This window comes from Anoplophora glabripennis, unplaced genomic scaffold, assembly GCF_000390285.2.
Source record: "Anoplophora glabripennis isolate ALB-LARVAE unplaced genomic scaffold, Agla_2.0 scaffold409, whole genome shotgun sequence".
NCBI lineage: Eukaryota > Metazoa > Arthropoda > Insecta > Coleoptera > Cerambycidae > Anoplophora > Anoplophora glabripennis.
The window spans coordinates 449,877-467,564 of NW_019416619.1; the positions used below are offsets into that span (position 1 = coordinate 449,877).

Sequence of the window (17,688 nt, forward strand, 5' to 3'; positions counted from 1 at the left end):
CCCTCCCGCGCTAGCCTAAGGGCCACCTTAGCAAAGCGCATCCCAGGCTGCATAGCCGCACTACCCTACCCAACCATACCACACATAAACATGACACTACCCCCGGGGTTTACACAGACGAGCCGGCGAAGCAAGAAGAGCGCCAGAAGAAAGGGCCCTAGCCGGCGGGGCCCAGCCAGGACAAAAGGAGGTCCCACAAAGCGCCTACACCGGCCGCATTTGCGGTCGGGGTAGACGACGGATGGGGCCCACCTACGAAGGCTGTCCAGGCCTACACGAGATGAGGCAGGATAAAGAGGGATAATCCCCCTCGATCCCAAATCATTGAGGCCAATTTCTAGCCATAGAATAATGGCGCACTATACACATATATTTTTTTATTCACTATTTGAAACAGAATAAATACATAATATTGAAGTTCATTAAATCAAGAATAATCAAAAGAATGAGAAGAACATTGTTTCGCAATTACATTAAAGTTACAAATTTTTTGACAGGTACATATGACATATTAAAAAACAAGAATTTTAAGGTTGTATATTTATACGAAATTCGAGTTGTTTTTCTAATATAACATTTTTGATGATAGGATCATAACCATTTGGCTAAAAAAAATAATTGTCCTTATTTTCTAATATTAAAAACATTTCAAATCCAAATAAGTAATACCAGTAGACATCGCTTAATTCGGGACATGTTCCTAAACTGAAGTAATAAATAATCAGAATGAGTAGATGTATAAGTATTTGTTACTGATAGCTTATTCTCTACTAGTTTTTAATGTGTTTCTTGAATATAAAACCATTTTAGCTATTCAAACATTTTACTTTAACGTGTGATATAATTTATAAGTTGTATACTATTTGAATAGTTTCATTTACTTTATTCGTCAGATATAGCTCGGATTATGCATTAGGGGACTTTGATCCATATTCTCTAAAATATTTAAACAAAACCAAAGAAATGACACGTCTAAGAGTGTCATGCTCAGGTTTCTATTGTTATCGCATCGATCATCTCTAGAATTCATAAAAAGGCAAAAAGCATCATCATATATATAGCCTTTTTATATCAGTGTGCAAAATTAAACGGAATGTTAAAATGTTTATTTATTCTGATTTGATCTGGTGATAATAACACAGTTGGCAACATTTTTTCTATTGTGCTTGCATTCTTTTATTTACACAGACAGTCTGGATCTTTACAGTCAAGCAAGTAGTGTTTACTCAAATATATTTTTTATGAAATAATTATTTTTCTAAAAGCAGGGTTAATTATTTTTTTGATTCACTAATTTTGGTTCACTAGTTTTTTAGGTTCATTTTAGGTTATATTTTCCATTATTTTTTAAGATTTATGTACCATATCTTATAAATGAACTATTTTACTTATGTAAAAGTTTATAGATAAAATGAGGCAAACTGATTATACGATATATTTGAAAATTAGAAGAAATAAAAATTTGATATTCCAAACAATTCAATTAAATGTCTACGGGGAATAGTTTGATCTCTTTCAGTAACAACTAAAATTTAGCTCTTTAGAATGCGCAGAAATACAGAAGGCCTTTCCGTCCTTAGTGCTTGATACCAGAAAATTGTACGGAATTAGATAATTATTAGGTTTTAAGGGCATTTCGTTCTAGTTTCGGTTAATGGTTTGAACAGAATAGGCCTTTCTCTTAACATTAAACGTTGAATCAGTACAATTGAAGTAATAAAACTACATTACTTATCAGATTTCACTATTGCTATTGGGTCACTCGACATCTCGACAATATTAAGCTAGTATTACGAACCTCATGATGTTAAAATCTATACCTAACGTCCTTAAATAAATATAGATACGTTTTTTTATGTTTAAATACATCGTAAAATTTAAATAGTTCATACAGTAGTACAGTAGTAGTAGTAGTAGTAGTGTAGTTACATTATTTTTATGTCAGGTAGAATGATAATTTTGAAATATTCATTCAGACATCATCAGCTGCAAATGTGATTATTATATTACAACGAAGTAAAACGAAATTCCGTCAAAAAGTACTGATACTTGGACTTTTAATTAAATGAATGTTTAGAAACATAATTAAATAAAGGACATTAATTAAAATGAGAAGAATAGCTATATGGTTCGTTTCGTACCTTGGGTAGAGTTGTTTGTCCTGCAGGAAATTGAAGCCAGGATACTGAAGTTGGGGTTCCAAATAAGCGATGTTGTATGGTACGTCCGATGAAACGGGTTGCTTCTGAGTCTCTGACACGGGTTGCTTCTCTACCAGCTGTTGTTGCTGAGGACGTTGTTGCTGGGACGCATCTAAACCATTTTCTAGCCTTTCTATTATGTATAGAAGTTGTCTTGGTTCAGCTGCAACATTCTTCACATTATTCTGACGAGGAAGTCCGTTTATAAAAGGCGACGAGAGTAGTAGTAACAATACCGAATACATGTTTTACCTGAAACAAAATATATGGAGCAATTAGGTACCATTAAAAAAATATTTTTATTTAATGTATGGACGAAAATATTAAAGTGGAAAAGGATTATATTCCTGTTACTGTAGGATATGAAAAAAAATTAAAGAACACGATAAAAATTAAGAAGCTCAATTCTATGCCAAATTTTAAGCAAAAATTATTCTATCGGTTTATTTTAATAAAAGCGCAATGACAGTGTAATTATTAAAGCTTCTCAATGTGACCACCCCCTTGTACAATGCATAATTCAATCCTCTGCTGAGGGTCTCGTTCCCACTTGTAATTCTCCATATTGTTTTTTGCCTCATCAAACGCCGTATGAATCTTCTCTTCCTGTAATTAGGCTTTCCCATGATAAATGTCTTCACAAGAAAAAGTCCAACGAGTTGAAATACTGAGATCGCTGTGGCCAAGCAATGGGACCACCACGACCTATCCTTCGAACTGCATTCTTTTAATTGAGGAAATTAGTGACACCTCTTCCATAATGGGACGGAACCATTATGTAAAAAGAACATCGTCTTTCCGATTTGAAGAGGAATGTCCTGAAGTAGTAGAGGTAGATCGTTCTCCAAAAAAGCCCGGGACATCTCTCTGTTCAAATTTCTGTCCTATGTGAGGAAATGTGGTCCGATAAGTTCACTATTAATTATTCCAGCCCAAACGTTTACGGAGAATCTTCTTGAAAATGGGTATCTCGAATAGCATATGGGTTTTCGATTGCCAACACATGATAGTTGTGGAAATAGTTGATTTCATTTCTTGTAAATGTAGCTTCGTCATACAGAAAAGGGTTATTGAAAGAGTGTCCAGATGATTGTTCGACCATTCACAAACACGACCTGTTTGGAAAAGATCCCTGGGGAAAAGTTCTTGTACCGGTTAGTAATGATAGAGATCCAGTATTGTTTATTTGCATAACTTCTCTTTCACAAATCGGTTTAGGGAACGCACATTGTTGCAATATTCATACACAAAAATAATGTTCGCGTATTCTTCATACGAATAAATTAAAGGCATGATTTTAACACAAATGACGCAAAAAATAAAAAAGAACCAATTGTTAATGATGACAATTAACGAACTTACAATCATAATTTTTTTCTAATCCCAGACAAGTTGTTAATTATTAAATTATCCAGCCCTGTAATCACAACAATGTAATTTACTCTTTAGCAACTAACTATACAACCTGGCAACTTCAAACCCCGATATTTCAAGAACCGTTGGGAATTCGGGAAAAGTGAATAGAATAATTNAGCCCCCTTCCGCACCAAAAAGCCTTTGGCTTTTGGATTTGGGGGTTGTCTCATTTCTGTGGTGTGTTTTATGTTTATGTTTTATGTATGTTCAATGCTTTATTGAAAACAGTTCGAGGTTTTATATTTCTTTAAAAGCTGGCTCCAGATGCGATCACTTGCCAAATACTTGTCCAAACTGCTTCTTATCGATACAACCGAAAACATATCTTCACTGGCTAAATATTCTCCAAAGTTCTGCAAAATTTACACTTGCTGCTCAACTGAATTCATTTCCACAGAATGGAATTCGTAACGTTTCTACGTTTGTAAAAAATGGAAAGTGTACCCAATCGGTTGATGTGTGGACAATTGATGATTATACTCATCGAGACCATTAGACATATTTGAGGATATATTTATGTCCTCATATTATACATTGGTACATCGTGGTATAATACAATTTGGCGCTATAGATTTTAATTTGAAAATATTTGACACATTTGTGTTTGACGAATATTTGGCGAGTACCATTTTATCTGGAGCTGGCTTAATACAAGCACATAATTTAACATTTTATGTAGGTACATCATATTCAAACCTCTTTTAAATTAAGCTATACTTGAATATTTTCTGCTTCCCTAAAAGCTGCGAGATCAGGAAATGTGCATGTTTAAATTTAATAGCAAGTATTATTACTTTCAATATTGTCAACGACATTCATAATCATTACACAAAATGGAAGGAAGAGAATATCAACATTTCATATAATTATGGTACCTTTATTTAACTTGAGATTAGAACTTCCAGGTTTCGAGCTATATTAAAAAAATTATAAAATTGTCCTTTCTCTTAATGAAAGAACATACTTAATTATTTGAGTGGTTTAAAGTGGGAGTATTGTTTTATACAAAATACATCTTAACTTCCGTGTACCTTTTATGAAGGAAGGCTAGACAATTATTTCTACTGCACACTACCTGGTGGTGCAAGCAATTAACCACGGCACATAAACATCTTAATATAAACTCAATTCTCTTACGTTCCGTCGTGCTAATTTCTGCCGTATAGGGATAGTAAATTGATGCAGGCAATTTATGGAAAAATATGAAAAAAAAAACAATGGAATACAAGATAGTTAAGATAGATCATGCTACACGATTTGAATCGTAATTAGAAAAATTACCTAGCGGTTCTACTGTCACTATACTATACCAGCTACTCGTTCCGTTCTGTTTATTCTTGTTTGATTTTTAGGAATATTTAATATACCTACCCACAGTTTCTCAAAGTGTAGGTTAAAGATATCAAATTTACGCGATTTAAAAATTATCCCTAATTTACAACTTGTTTCTCTATGGTGCAAATGAAAGGAATAGAAATTAATTCATTATTTCGTAAGTCGGTCACTTTGGACAAATATCCTCAAACAGGTCAATTTTTATTTTTAAAAGTGTGTTTTGCGAGATATTTGTTTTACATATGATGCCATTATGTGAAAGTGATGACGCCATCAATGTTTTTTAAATACTAATGCGGGTCATGCGTAAACTCAACAGCAAGATGGTCCACCCCCACACTATGCTCTATTGGACAACGTCTTTCGATATAGGTGGATAGGGCGAAGAAGATCATTGAATGGCCGCTTAGATCTCCAGACTTAACTCATCTAGATTTCTTTTTATGGGGACACTTAAAAAATAAAGTATGTATATCAAAATATACCACAAAATCTAGATGCATCAAAAGGACGCATTCGGGAGAAGATGGCACAATTCCGGAAGTTACAGACAAAGTTCGAGAAGAGTTTACTGCTCGTCTGTCTTACTGTATTATAACTGAGGGTCATCAATTTGAAAATCTGTTGTAACATGGGTTGTTAAAAATAAATTTTTTGTAGTATTTTACTAAGTACTATCTATATTCTTTGGCACTATACAAAATTATATCACACAAACTTATTGATATGGTTGAATAGAGAATTACAAGACCTTTTAAAAGAGCTATCGCATGATTCATATTTGTATTTAAATATGACGCTGTCACTACTACACAGATGGCGTCATATATAAAACAAATATCTCGCAGAACGAACTCTTAAAAATAAAAATTACCTGTTTCATGATTTTTGTTACTGATTTACGACATAATAATTTTATTCCACACTGTATATTGCACTCCATTCATAGCCATTACTTTGGAAATGGGAAAAATTAAAATAAACGAGTTTTCCTGAATATCGCAAATGTTTCAAAATTTCAAACTCTTGCTTTATTAAATCGTGCACTTTGTAAATTTCTACATATATTTTTCTATATTCTTGGATAGAACACCGTCCTAACGATTACAGTGATGTAAGTTAGACGGGCGTGTTTCTAATAGTAGTTAGAGATAATATTTTCAAAGTTATTACTGTAATCGTAAGACGGTATTCAAATATGTAATAATATGAGCGTTCGATTATAAAAAATAAAAGTCGATATACATATTTGCACATCTTTAGAATGTNTACATCACGTTTTGAAATAAAGAAGCTTATTTTCTTTTAAATCCATAAAAAACCTACGACGTGATTTTCGTGTTTCAAATTCAATCTAGATTCTTCACGAAATTAATATGGTGCATATTTATAATATTACTTATATAGGGTGTTCCACCTTCTGTAACTCTGCAACTGTAAAATTTATTTAAAAAAATGGTTTTAATAAAAGTTGCCTGGAATCATATGGGCCATGTAAAGAAAATATTTTTAGCTTTACAGGGTGTTCCGTTTCGCGGGGGCGCTACATAACTTTGTTATTTTAAATATAACACCCTGTATATTATTGCGCTTTTGAATTTCTTGGTTAATATTAGGTAGCGTTTATTAAATGTACATGGTGTTTAAAACTTACCGTTTTCGAGGTAATCAGTTGTTTAAAAAAAAAATCACAGTTTCAGCTCTCTAAATGAGGCTAGATAGCGTCTAAACTAGGGTTTCTGGTCGAGACTTCTCGAAGCGAGAATTCCCGGGAAATCTGGCCTTACTCGAGACGAGAAAAAAGTGTCGAGAAATCGAGAAATCGAGAAATTTAAAAATCACGCGCGTCTTAAGTTCTTGACTGGAGTTCGTTTCGTTCATGCGTTCAATTCGTTTCTCGACAAATAACTGAGCGGTTAAAGTGGTTTCTCTACCAGCTCATGATTTATTTATTTTAAGTTTTTAAGGCTTTAGTTTACTTTGATGATTCTTTTTTTTAAATGTACAGGGTGATTCACTATATTTTGACCCCCCCTTTAACTTTTTTGTTTTAAGAGTTATAAAAAAATGTGAAATACAAAAGTTGCACGATTTTTTATGAAGTTTTCGAAAATGATAGTAGAAAAACAAATGAAGTTCAAACAAAATGGCCGCGGATGTTAACTTTGTTAATTTAAATGGAACACCCTGTATATTTTTACATATTTGGATAGAACGTTCCTTGTCGAGCATAGTCATATAGGGTTTGTTGGGTCCATCTCTAATAATAGGCGAGATAATATTAAAAAACGAAATGATGTTTTTTTATTAAGAAAATAAGACATCTTGTAATTGTTAGACCTCTTTCAGGCATTTCTGCCTTTTTTCCAATTACGTAAGGATTTAGATTTAGTTGTAATATATTTTGACATATCGGACATTGATATAGTCCAAAATGCGTATAGGTATTTTAAGTAAATCTCACTAATTAGACCGTGTGAGGCCAATTACTCATGGACAATCTTATATATGGTAGGTCGTGACAGTGACAGGTAGTAATGTCATGATAACATTGTTATTGTTTGACAGTTTGTATTAGTATTTAATTAAAATGGGTTACACAGAAGTAGAAAATTGAAATATTATTAGGAATTAAAATAAACTATGGAGAATATCTTAACTACTCTATCTTAATTCCTATAATATTTAAATTTTCTACTTCTGTGTAACCCATTTTAAATAAATAATAATACAAACTGTCAAACAATAACAATGTTGTCATAATATTACCTGTCACTGTCACGGCCTACCATATAACATTGTCCATGAGTAAATAAGCCCCTCACGGACTAATTAGTGCGATTTAGTTAAAATACTTATACCCATTTTGGACTATATCAATGTTCGATATGTCAAAATATATTGCAAATAAATCTAAATCCTTACGTAATTGGAAAAAAGGCAGAAATGCCCGAAAAACGTCCAACAATTACAAAATATTTTATTTTCTTAATAAAAAACGTTCTTTTCGTTTTTTAATATTATCTCGCTTATTGTTAGAGATGGACCCAACAAACCATATATGACTGTGCTCGACAGGGAACGTTCTATCCAAATGTGTAAAAATATACAGGGTGTTCCATTTAAATTAACAAAGTTAACATCCGCGGCCATTTTGTTTGAACTTCATTTGTTTTTCTACTATCATATTCGAAAATTTCATAAAAAATCGTGCAACTTTTGTATTTCACATTTTTTTATAACTCTTAAAACAAAAAAGTTAAAGGGGGGTCAAAATATAGTGAATCACCCTGTACCTAGTTATAAGTCTGTGTAGAAATTTTATTATAAGCAGATACCTAATGTTGAAGTGATAAATTAATAGGAAGAACGCTTCTGTATCTTTAAATTAAAGCTTGTTTTTTTTTAAGATTTCTTCGGTTAAATTCCTTATTTACTATTTATTTAATTAAAAGACTGCATGATTAATGATTATTAATAATTATTATTGGAAGAAAACTACGATTCAAAAACATTGAAATAAACATAAGTATATTGAAAGTGTTTAATAAAAAAACAAGTTAAAGGTTTTAAGAATAAACTCAAAGTTTAATTTAGTTTTGTTAGTAGAAGTAGAAACATAAGTAATTAATAAAAATACTGAATAAATAATAAATGTTAATGATGATTGTTAAGTATAATAGCATGTTTATATTTCGCATTGCAATACCAAAATTATGACTTTTTAAGTTTTAGAAATTTCTCGAGAATTCGAGAAATCCCGGGAATTCCTTGTCGAGAATTCTCGAGGCCCGAGAAAAAAAATAGGCTGAGAAATCAGAAACCCTAGTCTAAACCGTAAGAGCTAGAAACCTGCAGTTTTCATAGTTCGTTTTGGCATAAATTACTCTATCTTGTCATCTGTGAGCAAAACGTGTACGTTATTCAGACTCGGAAATACTGAGACCTACATTTAATAATCTTACGAGTTGAAAAACTTTGTTTTTCAAATAGAATGACCCATATTAATTGTCATGGATGAATGCAAAATTGAATTTCGACTGATATAAGGTTATCCATACCTATCTTTAATAGTTTTCCAGAAAAATCAGTTTCTTTTCTAAAGTCCGAAAACGTAGCTATGTAACAGCGTCAAGAAGGCCTTGTAGAACCACTTTTCTCTCACATTTTATAAGAACTGAGACTGACAGTGTCAACATTTACTGGCATGTTTAAAAAATGGTTTGACAAACAAAAGTAAACCACTAACAACAATTAAAACAAAACGCAAAACGAGACAAACTGAAACTCGGAACACAACAAGGAGAAGAATACTTAGACCGCTGATTTACATCAACTGCTCGAAGTGTCTTCCATTTTGATTAATACACAAACGAATTCGCTTTTTAAAAGACTGTTCAACGTTGGTCAGCATGTCTGGCGTAATTTCTTGAAATACTACCGTAAAGCGCTGCCACAAATCTTCCGCAGTAGTTGGTGGTGTAACGTAAACTTTGCTTTTTATAAATCCCCATAAAAAGAAGTCGCAACTTGTCATATCTTGAAGACCAGCTCATTGGTCCCCCGCGCCCTTACATCTGTTGGGAAAAATTTCTTGTACAAACTAACGAACCGCGGTGATATTGTGAGGTGGAATACCATCATATTGCATCCACATTCTTCGAAGTATAGCTAAAGGAATGTCGCTTAACAAATCTTCTAGAGTGTTTTTAAAAAGTTTAAATAAACTGCTCCATTTACACGTTCAAAGACCATCGTTGGCTATGAGTTGTCCAGAATTGGTGAGGATTTACTGTGTCATAATAATGGCAATTATGACTATTAACAAAACCATTTTTATGAAATCATCTTGATTTAACATCTCAAGTGCCCACTGACATAACTCCAGTCTCTGCTGAAAGTCTACTTTTAGTAACTCTTGGTGTAATTGGATGCGATAGGGATGTGCTGTGGTGTGCTGTGCTCTTGTAAAATCCTATGTATCGACGTTGTAGTAATATAATTGCAAAGCCTTCTTGACGCTGTTACACAACTACTTTTTCGAACTTTAGAAAAGAATTTAATTTTTTCTGGAAAACTGTTAGAGATAAGTATGGATAAGCTTATATCAGTCGAAAGGGCAGTCAAATTTGTATTCACCCATGACAATTAATATGGGTCATTCCATTTGAAAAAAAGAATTTTTTTTACTCGTAAGATTATTAAATGTAGGTCTCAGTATTTCCGAGTCTGAATAATGTACACGTTTTGCTGATAGATTACAAGATAGAATAATTTATGCCAAAACGAACTGTGAAAACTGCAGGTTTCTAATTCTTACGGTTTAGACACTGTCCAGCCTCATTTAGAGAGCTGAAATAGTATTTTTTAAAAAAAAAACAACTGATTATCTCAAAAACGGTAAGTTTTAATCACTATGTACATTTAATAAACTCTACTTAACCAAAGAATTCAAAAACGCAATAATATACCGGGTGTTCCATTTAAAAGAACAAAGTTATGTACCCACACCCTGTAAAGCTAAAAATATTTTCTTTAAATGGCCCACATGATTCCAGACAACTTTTATTAAAACCATTTTTTTATAAACTTATACTTATAGTTAGTTATAGTTATACTTAACCTATAGTTACATAGTTACAGAAGAATCCCTCTAAGGTGGAACACTCTGTATAAGTTTATTAAAGTTATACACTTACGAAGGATACTGATATCAACGGAGTATACAGGGTGTCTCATAATTACTATGAAATTGACCAAAGTGGGATTAATTCAAGAGCGATTTTCTCAGAAACCGTTAAAGATAACGATTTGAAACAAGAGTACCTTTTTAACGTAAAACAGTTCGAGAAAACGGAAATTGCTGTCCAATTTGTTAAAAAGTCAAAGATGAAAAAGTTACACACGCAAAGTACCAAGGGCCCCCCCGTACCCACCCCAATGGACCTTGTGGAATAAATGGATTAGTCCATCAAATTGCTCATCAAAATTTAGCTGTGTATACCAAATTTCATTCATTTATCACAACGCGATTGAGAGATATTGCAAAAAAATGTTTTCCATTCCTCCCTCTTCAATGGGTCCCTGTGCCCTTAGGAAGCATTTCCGGACCCATGTTCATATGAACTTTTTTACTTAGTTTTGATCATAGAATCGGCCTGTTCAGGGTTGGCAGCTAATTATGAGACACCCTGTATAACTGGAAATACTATCATATACTCACATATTCGTTACAATGAAAATTTTATTGTAAATGTAATAAATTTTTATCTGAAAATAAATAGTAAAGTAATACGGAACAAATATATTTATATTGGCATTACAAGTTAATTAAACGAAATCATTTCCTACGAGTATCATCTGTTATCTTACAGTTGAATTAAAATCTTGCATCGTCTTATATTACAATTAAAACTCGATTGATTCTACATTCAATCAGTGTCGATGTTCTTAATTAACCAAACACCAAAATGTGATTGTTTTTTAACAAGAAGCAAAACGGTAATGCTGAAAACTGATTCGGAATTTTCAGGTCTTATCACAAAATTTAAGTTTTATTTAAAAAAAAAAAAAATTATAAATGAAATTTCGAGTAAAATCTAAAATTCTATCACACCATGTAAATGTAAATAAGAGTGATACTTTGAATATCAAAATAACCAAGAACTTACTAAAGGAAAGTAGATGTATCATTTTTAATCAATATAACACTAATTAAAATTGCTTAATAAATAATTGTAAGGGACATACATCTAAGGAGACATATGAAAGAGAACTTGCTTGCAAGTTTATGTCGATATAGTTCGTTCTAATTGTCTATTAAGTATCTAATATTTCATCTATAGATACGTGATATGCAGCTATGAAGTATTATCATGTCAAAATGGTGGTTATTGCTTCATAAACTGTGGTTACTAGGTGGGTGCCCAGGCAGTTGTGGTCGTTATTATTTAGTCTGGTCTGGACATTTCATCGTAAAGTACTGTTTTACTTTCCTAAATTGCAGTCGCGAGCTTTATTGATGTCGTAAACGGATTTAATGACTTTCGGGTGGGACATTTTTCATGCAGTTTCTCTAAGCCTTATTCAGTTCTGGGTTTCCATAATACATGTACACAGCATTTGCTCTGGGAATCGCGGATAAAGTTATGATTGAAATTTATTTTCTTTTAGTAATTTAGCATAAGTAACTAGTTTTGAAATATTTTTATATGATAGAAGTTGTACCAATACTTTTGCGTTTCGCTTAGTTTTCGTTTATTTTCAAATTTATTTAAGTTAAGCTAATTTCATGGTAAGTAACATCGATGACAAAATGTTTATAACTGATTTGAAACACTCCAGGTATGCAAATTTTCATATATTTTCGAAGAAATACCAACAGAAATAGCTTTTTCATTGTATTAGACAATTTTGAATGTGTCATTAGAAAAAAATAAATTTTCTCCAAATACTTAAATGCACTGGCATAACTTTTTCTAGTTATATAACATCTTAATTACCAGTATAACAATTGTATTCCTCTTCCGTGTAAGTAAAATATTTGAATAGCTGCAATAATCAGTGGTGGAATAGGTGGTTCTATTTGCGTACATAATTACAGTTGGACATGAAGTTACGTAAATGATGTAGAGGTTGATAAACGTTTAATTTAAAGACATCCTGCCATACTATATTTTCACAAGTACAAGGATAATTTGTAAATTGATAATAGCCGTTGTAAAACAGCAAGGAAGTAAACGAATACAATAATTGCTTCTTATTTACATTTTATTTATCGAAAAACGAATAAAGTTGTCATGTGTCTTTTGGATACTAAAATTTGTTTTTAGGAAAATCTCTTTCTTCGTCGAACAAAAAAGTCAATGAAAATTAAGTAGATTACCCATGAAACATTCTTACCAAGGTCAAAATTATAGATTTTTTTAAGTATTCCATAAAACAACAATTATATTTTAGAGTAGTCAGTTTTAATCCACAACATATAAATCATATTACAGTTATCTCATTTGTATATCATATTTTTATATTTTAGAAGGTATCAAATATATGTCAAAAAATGTCAAAATTAAATAAAGAATGTTCAAAGGAGTACAATATACTATATTTCTATATGATTTTTTTCTCTAGAATCGTCTCATTTTTTCATTTTTGTTGTTGTTATGATTAAGTAACGTTGAATTTTAAATGATATCAACAAACAACATGGATTTGGTAATTTCATTATTATGGCTTCATATAAGTTAATAACAACCAGCATAAATTATCAACTCTCTGATATACAAACAAATTTTTTTCTAAAATCAAATATAGGAATGTTTATATACTATTTTCTAAAATAGAATTGATTACCTTCTGGAATACATCTAGAAGTAAGTAGCAAGTAAGTAAGTAAAATCTTTATTAGTTCATTTTGCATAAGAATTACAAAATACCCTTAGGTTGTAAAACTCGTCAATTATATGTAGTAAAAGTAGTAAAAAGTTAAATATTTAAATATAAGAAATAATATTAAATATAAAACAAGATGCACACCAATTGCTGATAAGTAAACACGAACAAAATAACACAATTAATGCACTGATACGTACATATATAGTATTATGAGACAATAAATCGATATATGTGTATTATCTTCAAAAAATTCCTTTAAAGTGTAATATGCTTTCTCTAAAAGAATTTTATTTAATTTTACTCTAATATATTTATATGATAAATTTTTTATACCTAGAGGTAATTTATTTTAAGTAATGAATATGGGACATTCCTTTGAATATAACTATATTTTACTATATTTTCAGTCACTAATGTATTTTTTTTCTTTATTTTACTTAACAAATATAATTACTTCATCTTCTTTATTTAATTTTAAATTATTTTTATAGAAATAGTTACCCAGGGAATTCAATGTAGCGGTCACCATCTGTTTTAGGTATTCCTTATTATATTATATTAATTATTATAGGTATATCATCAGCATATATAATAGTTTTTACATCAACTGTTGATAGCAAGTCATTTGTATATAAAACATACAACAAAGGACCCAATATCGACCCCTGACGTGCACCCCTTTCTATTAATATTACGTTTGACTTTATGAGAGCACCAGTATCGTCAGTTTCTACAACACACTACTTCCTATTCAGCAGGTAACATTTTATAAATTCCGAGGCAACACCTCGAATGCCATACATTTGAATCGTTTTATTTAGAATGCCATGATTCACAGAATCAAACGCTTTGGATAAATCCAAGCATACAGCCATGGTACTGTTTTTTTCATTCAGTAATCTTGTAATTTCACACAAAGACTAATATAAAGTCTTGTTGTTGTTTTATTTTTCCTAAATCCGTTTTGTGCATCTGTAAGCAGATCATGGCATTTCAAAAAATTTAATATTCATATATAACATTATTTTTTCAAAAACATTGCTTATATTTGACAGTTATAGTTCAGTAATTCAGTAGACTTTTTTCAATTTTTTATACACGACCTTTACATGGGCAATTTTAAGATTTTCAGGAAAAATTCCTGTTTTTAAAGATGTAGATTTACAGAACTACATTTAATACTGCATAAATAAGTAGGTAAAGGCAGTGAATTTGAAATATATAACCAGAAAAGTAAATGTAACAACTTAAGATTTGTTTACAGGTATAAATTATTTTGACTATTAATTTCACTCGTTGCGTTACAACCATCAAATGGTATGTTTTGATTAATTTATGACTTATCTCGTGGTTATTACATTGACAAAACTTGAATCTACTTAAAGTTCATTGATGGAAAAACCACATATGGCAATTCGTGAAATATTCTCGTCAAATATCATTCGTGGTTATAGCCTTGTCAACATATTTTTATTGATTTTATATTTTAAAAAGGTAAAATCATTTGTTTATCTTTATTTATATATTTTTTGGTAATATAAATATTACATTAGTGAATTTATAGGAAAAAAAACTCGAATAATATTTCTCTTCAAAACTATAACCTTTTGGTACTATAAATGAATATTATTTTATTACATTTTTTGTTTCCATTTGCTCTGTACCATGATATTCGTAAGTTATCCAGACGTCACAAAATGCTGCAACATTGAAAAAATTATGCCGTTGACAAAATCTAATACCAATAAACTGTTAACTGCAAAACTTTGTTAAAGTCTACTTTCTCAAGCACAATTTATTAGCTTTAATTAATTTTACTTGAACTGATTTCCTTTTAAAATAAACAAGTTCTGTATGTCGCACTATTTAGCAACCAGTTTAAGTAATGCTATGCTTGAGGTACGATTTAAAAGCATTCCGTATAGACTGCATAGATATCTTAGATAACCAAAATAAATACAAAACACATATTATTCTATCATTTTATTCTGAATTGACGTACTTATCGTTATTTCTACTTATGTAGTTACTTTTAGACACGATTCCAGTTAAAACATAAACATACATATTGGGAGACAATAAGAGTTTTATATAATTTTCTGGTACGTAGTTTTTTAAATGGAAAATATTTTGTAATTTTAAGCCTCGTTATTCCAAGTTATTATAGCAGAACAATACTAATGACAGTCAGAAAGTTTTTTTGTCTTACGATAGCACCCAGATTGGACTCTAATTCCACGGCTAATTAAATTTTGACAAGACGATAAAAAGCATACATATTGTTATAAATCCACCTTCAACAGCATCCATTGTGTTTATTTAATGAAATATGTTAAAGCAGCACTGAAGAACACCGAAATGGTTTCAGCAGGCACCAGAACTATAATACTGAGATAAAGAAAGTTCAGCTTTTATTAGTGTTTCACTGTATCAGATAAATAATATTTTTTACTTAGAAGAGCAAAAATAAAACAGTTGTAATTCGTTTCTCTGTTTGATAGGTAGGATCATAAAAGTACCCAAATATGGTAGTAGAGTGTTAAATATACAGTGTGTTCAACCTAAAATTTGTCGCGGCCCCATAACTTTGCACCGAACTTTAACTTTCTGAAACATTGTCGAAACTGATCAGTTTTTACTCGAGGAATACGTTTGATATAAAATTTTAAGTTGTTTTGATTAAAATATACGTTAATTTGAAGTTGTTTGCGTTTTCTTAACTTTGTAAATAAAAAAATTAATTTTTTTTTATTTTCACTTTCAAAGAAAACATTAATAATTTTTCAGAAACTAGTCAATGAATAAAGAGAAAGCATGAAGATAAAGAAAATATATTTCAAATGTGATATATGTGGCCCACCTTCCCGTTCAAAATTTTTAGGGTGCGGTTTTTCACCAGAATGTTTCTGCATTAAAATAAAAATGAACCTATCTATACGATTTCTTAAAACTTACTCAAAGTTGCAATCAAATGTTTGTACACAAGCACACTGTATATAAGAATAATATTCATAGTAAAATAAGGAATATAAGAATATAGAACAATAAATTCATATTGCAACAGAATTATTTGATTCTTCAAAAAGATATACATTTGCAAACTTTGAAAATTAGAATCTTGTGGCCATGTTTAACACAAAACTAATTTGAATCTTGACTAATGAAGAATATATTTTCAGATTCCGATTCAATATGCCTTTTATAAAATTCATTTTGCTTAATAGAACTAGAAGACATTTAAAACATCGAATTTATTTTGAAACAAAACAAGACATGGAGAAATATAAAAGAATTTTTATTTAAATTTGGAAATTAGTCATATATGAAATTAGCGTTGTTAAGTAAAATTCCTATCAAATTGTCACAATTAAAAAAATAAAAAAATGATGTTATAAATTTGAGAACTAATCAAAATAAAAAATATGTCTTTATAAACTACGTCAGTAAGAACCCTTTAGGAGTAAATTAATACAGTAGATTTTATTCCACTACAGTTGGTAATAAAAGAATTTTACAGAAATTTTGCAACACCTGTACCCTATGTTAATATTGTCCATAATTATTTAATTGTGGTATATTTTATTAATGTTTTATTTAGTTGGGTATTTCTGCTACATTGAAAATAAAAAAAATCAGATACATAACCCATTTTGGATAGTTTTAAGAATGAAAACAGAAAAATTTTCCAAACGTTAACAACTTGTATGTACAGGATGATTCACTATATTTTGACCCCCCCTTAAACTTTTTTGCTTTGAGAGTTATAAAAAAATGTGAAATATAAAAGTTGCACGATTTTTTATGAATTTTTCGAAAATGATAGTAGAAAAACCAATGAAGTCCAAACAAAATGTCCGCGGATGTTAACTTAGTTAAGTTAAATGGAACACCCTGTATATTTTTACATATTTGGATAGAAAGTTCCCTGTCGAGCATAGTCATGTAGGGTTTGTTGGGTTTATCGCTAACAATAAGCGAGATACTATTAAAAAACGTGAAGGTTTTTTATTAAGAAAATAAGACATCTTGTAATTGTTAGACTACAAGTATTTCTGTTTTTTTTTCCAATTACGTAAAGATTTACAGATTTAGTTGTAATATATTTTGACATATCGGACATTGACATGGTCCAAAATGCGTATAGGTATTTTAACTAAATATCACTAATTAGGCCGTGAGACGCCTACTTACTCATGAACAATGTTATATGGTAGGCCATGACAGTGACAGGTAATGTCATGACAACACTGTTAGATATTGTTTGACAGTTTGTATTATTATTTAATTAAAATGGGTTACACAGAAGTAGAAAATTGAAATATTATAGGAATTAAAATAGAGC

At 30.7% G+C, this 17,688-nt stretch overlaps 1 protein-coding gene across 1 annotated transcript in view; it reads right to left on the reverse strand.

Annotated features, from left to right (window-relative positions):
* The window catches only part of LOC108910241, a 37,490-nt gene that overhangs the window by 16,979 nt on the left and 2,823 nt on the right, over positions 1–17,688 (reverse strand). The window contains exon 2 of the mRNA XM_018714798.1: positions 2,142–2,453. Within this exon, the coding sequence (XP_018570314.1) occupies positions 2,142–2,446 (305 nt within the window). The 5' untranslated portion in view covers positions 2,447–2,453. The remainder of the gene's footprint in view (positions 1–2,141; positions 2,454–17,688) is intronic.